Source organism: Leptonychotes weddellii, chromosome 13 (genome assembly GCF_054177405.1).
Source record: "Leptonychotes weddellii isolate Sample4059 chromosome 13, ASM5417740v2, whole genome shotgun sequence".
NCBI classification, from domain to species: Eukaryota; Metazoa; Chordata; class Mammalia; order Carnivora; family Phocidae; genus Leptonychotes; species Leptonychotes weddellii.
Genome location: NC_138381.1, coordinates 75,055,486 through 75,058,781, shown reverse-complemented (window position 1 = coordinate 75,058,781; position 3,296 = coordinate 75,055,486). Strand labels below are relative to the sequence as shown.

Here is a 3,296-nt window from a genome sequence, read left to right as displayed (position 1 = left end):
TTAAAGATGTGTTATTTGAGTTCTATATATTTATGAATCTTCTAGATTCCCTTCTATTATTGATTTCTAATTTTATTTCATGTGATCAAAGAAGATACTTTGTATGATTTCAGTCTTTTAAAATTTAGAGTGTTCTTTTGTGACATAACACATGATCTATCTGGAAGGTGTTCCATGTGCACTTGAGAAGAATATGCGTTCTGCTGTTGTTGGGTAGAGTGTGCTCCCTAACAAGTGACTGTTATGGCTAGTTGGTTCGTAGCCTTGTTTGGGTCTTCGGTTTCCTTGCTGATCTTCTGTCTAGTTGTTCTCTCCCTTAGTGAAAGTGGAGTATTGGAACTCTTCAACTATTACTGTTAAGGTGTCTATTTCTCCCATCAGTTCTATCAGTTTTTGCTTCACATATTTTGGGGTTCCATTGTTTGGTGTATATGTATTTATAATTGTATCTTCTGATGAATTGACCCTGTATCAGTGTGTAATGTCTTTTAGCTTTGTAACTTTTTTTTTTTTAAAGATTTTATTTATTTTAGAGAGGGAGTGCACAAGAGCGCAAGCAGGGAGGGCCAGAGGGGGAGGGAGAAAGAATCTGAAGCAAACTTTGCACTGAGCATGGAGTCCGATGTGGGGTTTGATCCCATAACTGTGAGATCATGACCTGAGCTGAAACCAAGAGTCGAATGCTTAACTGATTGAGCCACCCAGGTGCCCCTTTTGTAACAGTTTTTGATTTAAAGTCTATTTTATCTGATATAAGAATAGTCACTCCAGGTCTCTTTTGGTTACTGTTTGCATGGAATATCTCTTTTCTGTCCTTTTACTTTCAGCCTATTTGTGTCTTTTAACCTAAAGTGAGTATCTTTGTAGATAACATATAGTTGGATCATGTTTTTTTCAAATCTATTGTGCTAATCTCTGCCCTTTAATTGAAGAGTTCAATTCATTTATATTTAATGTAATTATGGATTTGAAAGGACTTCTATTTTGTTATTTTTTTCTATATGTCTTATATCTTTTTTGCTCGTCAGTTCCTCCATTATTGTTTCTTTTGTGTTAAATGGATGTTTTTTGTTTTATTTTACTATATACTTTTGAATTATTTTCTTAGTGGTTTCCCTTCTCCCAATGATTCTTACACAGCAAGAATGACCTTTTGACCCTTTGGAATCACCAATCTAAAGGATATTGATTCTGAATCTTCTTGTAAAGGCAAAAACATTTCTATAGGTGTGAATAACTACTACCTACTGTATCCATCATAATTTGAAATCAGATTGTCACACATTGTTTTCTAGGAGTGTGGTGCATATTCAATGTAGTACACATCAGGGAGAACATAAGCCAGACATGGCCCTTCGGGAGAGAAGAGCCAGAAATGAAGCCTTTTCTGTCACGGGCAGTGGATGTGGATGTGTACAGTACCACAGTGTTTCTTTTTCAGCTCATTCTTGGAATCCCAGAGCAGGCCTTAAGTCTTCTCCACATGGCCATTGAACCCATCTTGGCTGATGGGGCGGTGCTGGACAAAGGCCGCGCCATGTTCTTGGTGGCCAAGTGCCAGGTGGCTTCAGCAGCTTCTTACGATCCACCGAAGAAGGCAGAAGGTAGGGAGCCATTCAAAGATTGCTAGGCAATACTACTGTGGAAAAAAAACCTAAATTTAGGACCCAGAAGAAGGAAGACATTAAATTTGGGACAGTATTTAAGTTCTCAAATATATGTTAAAATGTCATGTTGTATTTAAAGTACTTTGACAAGTATGCTTGGTATGAAGTTTGAGGGCAAGTGAATCATTATTTTAACTCTACAGAACCAGGTCCCAGGCTGGAAATCAGGACCAAAGACCTTTTTAAAAACCTCACCATAGTGTTTGTTTGTTTTTTTTTCTCGAAGAGTAGAATACAAAACTATCTGGTACATGTTATATCAATAAAAGTAGATGTTAAGTTTTGAAAATTATGTGTGGAATGTTGAGTTAAACATGCATGGTATTTTCCCACTTTCCATCAGCTCTGGAGGCAGCCATCGAGAATCTCAATGAAGCCAAGAACTATTTTGCAAAGGTCGACTGCAAAGAGCAAATCAGAGATGTTGTTTACTTCCAGGCCAGACTCTACCACACACTGGGGAAGACCCAGGAGAGGAACCGGTGTGCGATGCTCTTTCGGCAGCTGCATCAGGAACTGCCCTCTCATGGGGTGCCCTTGATAAATCATCTCTAGTGAGAGTATCCCTGCTGATCCACTATACAGACTAGAAGATTTGGGACTTGTTTACATCCCCTCCGTCCATGTAAATGATGTATTTGATGTCTGATCAATAAACTGCATTCTGATTAGTTTGTCTTATTTTGTTGCTAGAATATACATATTTGTTTTCTCCCCCCCCCCTTTTTTTTTTTAGATTTTATTTAGGGGTGCCTGGGTGGCTCAGTTGGTTAAGCATCTGCCTTTGGGTCAGGTCATGATCCCAGGGTCCTTGGATGGAGCGCTGCATCGGGCTCCCTGCTCAGTGGGAGGCCTGCTTCTCCCTCCCCCTCTGCTTGCCGCTCCCCCTGCTTGTGCTCGCTCGCTCTCTTTCTCGCTCGCTCTCTTCAAATAAATAAAATCTTAAAAAAAAATTAAAAAAGATTTTATTTATTTATTTGAGAGAGGAAGAACACAAGCGGGGAGGGGCAGAGGGAGAGGGAGAAACAGATTCCCCACTGAGCAAGGAGCCCAACATGGGGCTCGATCCCAGGACTCTAAGATCATGACCTGAGCTGAAGTCAGTCGTTTAACCAACTGAACCACGCAGGCGCCCCTCCCTTTTCTTTTTGATAGCAAAAGATACCAATGCTTTTTGATAAACCGCTGTGCAAGTGTTAAAGATTATGTTCTCTCTGAGCAAAGCTGCCAATATCTTATTAGAATCTGTGCATACTCTCCATCATCACATGAATTCATTTAGCATCTATGCTCAGACATCAGCTCTTTTGGGTATTGCTGGATCTCTAGGGGGTCGGTACAGGTTTTTCTGAGGCTTGGATTTTCTTTCTGAAGCTTCCTTGCTTTGTTGGACTGAGCTGGGGTTTGTGGTGTGCCTGTGTGTGCTCGCAAGCACATGTTGGTCCTTGAGGTTAAGAAGGAAAAGATTTTTTTTTTTTAAGATTTTATTTGGGGCGCCTGGGTGGCTCAGTCGTTAAGCGTCTGCCTTCGGCTCAGGTCATGATCCCAGGGTCCTGGGATCGAGTCCCACATCGGGCTCCCTGCTCCGCGGGAAGCCTGCTTCTCCCTATTCCACTCCCCCTGCTTGTG

At 41.0% G+C, this 3,296-nt stretch overlaps 1 protein-coding gene across 2 annotated transcripts in view; it reads left to right on the top strand.

Annotated features, from left to right (window-relative positions):
• The window catches only part of ANAPC5 (anaphase promoting complex subunit 5), a 41,477-nt gene extending 39,139 nt beyond the window's left edge, over positions 1–2,338 (top strand). For both annotated transcript variants that reach the window (XM_031031932.2, XM_006736963.3), the window contains 2 exons: positions 1,442–1,604; positions 2,011–2,338. In XM_031031932.2, the coding sequence (XP_030887792.1) occupies positions 1,442–1,604; positions 2,011–2,222 (375 nt within the window). In that variant the 3' untranslated portion in view covers positions 2,223–2,338. The remainder of the gene's footprint in view (positions 1–1,441; positions 1,605–2,010) is intronic.
• Positions 2,339–3,296: the final 958 nt, after the last annotated feature.